General features: G+C 43.8%; 1 protein-coding gene across 1 annotated transcript; it reads left to right on the forward strand.

The window, feature by feature from the left end:
- Positions 1-261: 261 nt before the first annotated feature.
- LOC138869773 (uncharacterized) lies at positions 262-1,322 on the forward strand. Its single transcript, XM_070147436.1, has 4 exons — positions 262-747; positions 807-1,016; positions 1,166-1,240; positions 1,308-1,322. The coding sequence occupies exons 1-4, from the start codon at positions 262-264 to the stop codon at positions 1,320-1,322; spliced, it is 786 nt and encodes a 261-aa protein (XP_070003537.1).
- Positions 1,323-1,906: the final 584 nt, after the last annotated feature.

The following is a 1,906-nucleotide window of genomic DNA, read 5'->3' on the forward strand; positions in this document are numbered from 1 at the left end:
ACGATAGTCAACCCGAAGGGTAGGAACAATTCTGGGCATGTAATGGCGGTAACTACAAGAAGTGGACAAGGCAGTGATGTGAATGCCTCCAAACAAAAAGAAATGTTGAGTGATGAAGTTGAGTTGCAAGAAGATGAGATCCCTTTGGTGGTTGAAAATGTGATTGATGAGAATGTGAATGAGTAAGTGAGGATTGATATCCAAGAGGCCTAGGTGGAAACTCAGAATGACGTGAACCCATCTAGGGAACATGTAATAGACATGCCCGAAACAGTTGTGCCTAAAGCCAAGGCTCCCTTGCCAAAGCCTCCTCCACCTTATCCTCAAAGGCTTGCGAAGCAGAAAAATGAGAATCTGTTTAAGAAGTTCATTGATATGATGAAGAGCTTATCCATTAATGTACCTTTGATGGAGGCTCTAGAGCAAATGCCGGGTTATGCTAAATTCATGAAAGACTTGGTGACAAAGAAAAGATCCATGGATTGTGAGACTATCAAGGTGACCCACCAAGTTAGTGCAATAGTGCACTCAATGGCTCTGAAGCTAGAAGATCCCGGTACTTTCACCATTCCTTGCACCATTGGGAGTGCAGACTTTGCTAAAGCTCTATGTGATTTGGGGGCAAGTATCAACTTGATGGCCTACTCAATTTTTAAGACTTTGCGTATTGGGCAACCGAGGCCGACTTCCATGAGATTGCAAATGGCAGATAGAATGATGAATAGACCATTGGGTATAATTGATGATGTACTTGTCCGGGTGGACAAATTTATCTTGCCAGCTAATTTTGTGACTTGGATTGTGAGGTAGATTATGAGGTTCCGATCATATTGGGTAGACCTTTCCTTGTTACTGGGAAGGCCTTAGTTGATGTGGAAGCAGGGGAACTCACCTTCATGGTGGGTGATGAGAAAGTGGCCTTTTATGTGTGCAAATCCATGAAGCAGACCAACAGTTCTGAAGTGTGCTCTTTTGTGGATCTTGTTACGACAGTGATAGTTGATGATACTAGTGCAGTGATCAATGTGGAGGACCCTCTTGAAGCGGTATTGTTGAATCTTGATGTAAATGAGGATGAAGGACGAGTGGAGTGTGTCAATGCTTTACATGGAATAGGCTCTTACTCTTATGAGCCTAGGAAACTCTCTTTGGATATTGAGAATAGGAAGACTCCACCAATAAAGCCCTGAATCGAGGAACCTCCGGTGTTGGAGTTGAAGCTGCTACCTCCACACCTCAAGTATGAATTTTTAGGACCTAGTTCAACTTTGCTAGTTATTCTTTCCTCTTGTCTTACTAATATGTAGGTTGATGACACATAGACGGTGCTCCAAAAGCGTAAGAAGGCAATTGGATGGACCTTACCTAATATTCGAGGGATAAGCCCCGCATTCTGTATGCACAAGATTATTCTGGAATATGATGCAAAGCCCTCCTTGGAACATCAAAGGAGGTTGAACGAGGCAATGCAAGAAGTTGTGAACAAGGAGGTGATCAAGTGGTTGGATGTCAGGGTTGTGTACCCTATCTATGATAGCTCTTGGACTTGGTTGGTGCAATGTGTGCCGAAGAAGGGTGGTATGACCATGGTTACCAATGCGCAGAATGAGTTGATTCCTACCAGGACTGTCACCGGGTGGAGGGTGTGCATGGACTACCGTAAGTTGAATAAAGTGGCCCGCAAAGATCACTTTCCATTGCTTTTTCTTGATCAGATGCTAGATCGATTTGTTGGGCGTGCCTTCTACTATTTCTTGGATGGGTATTCTGGGTACAAACAAATTTTGATTACTCCGGAAGATCAGGAGAAGACCACATTCACTTGTCTATATGGTACCTTTGCCTTTTCTAGGATGCCGTTTGGGTTGTGTAATGCACCGGCTACATTCCAACGGTGTATGATGAC

Source organism: Nicotiana sylvestris, chromosome 1 (assembly GCF_000393655.2).
Source record: "Nicotiana sylvestris chromosome 1, ASM39365v2, whole genome shotgun sequence".
In the NCBI taxonomy this organism is placed as follows: Eukaryota; Viridiplantae; Streptophyta; class Magnoliopsida; order Solanales; family Solanaceae; genus Nicotiana; species Nicotiana sylvestris.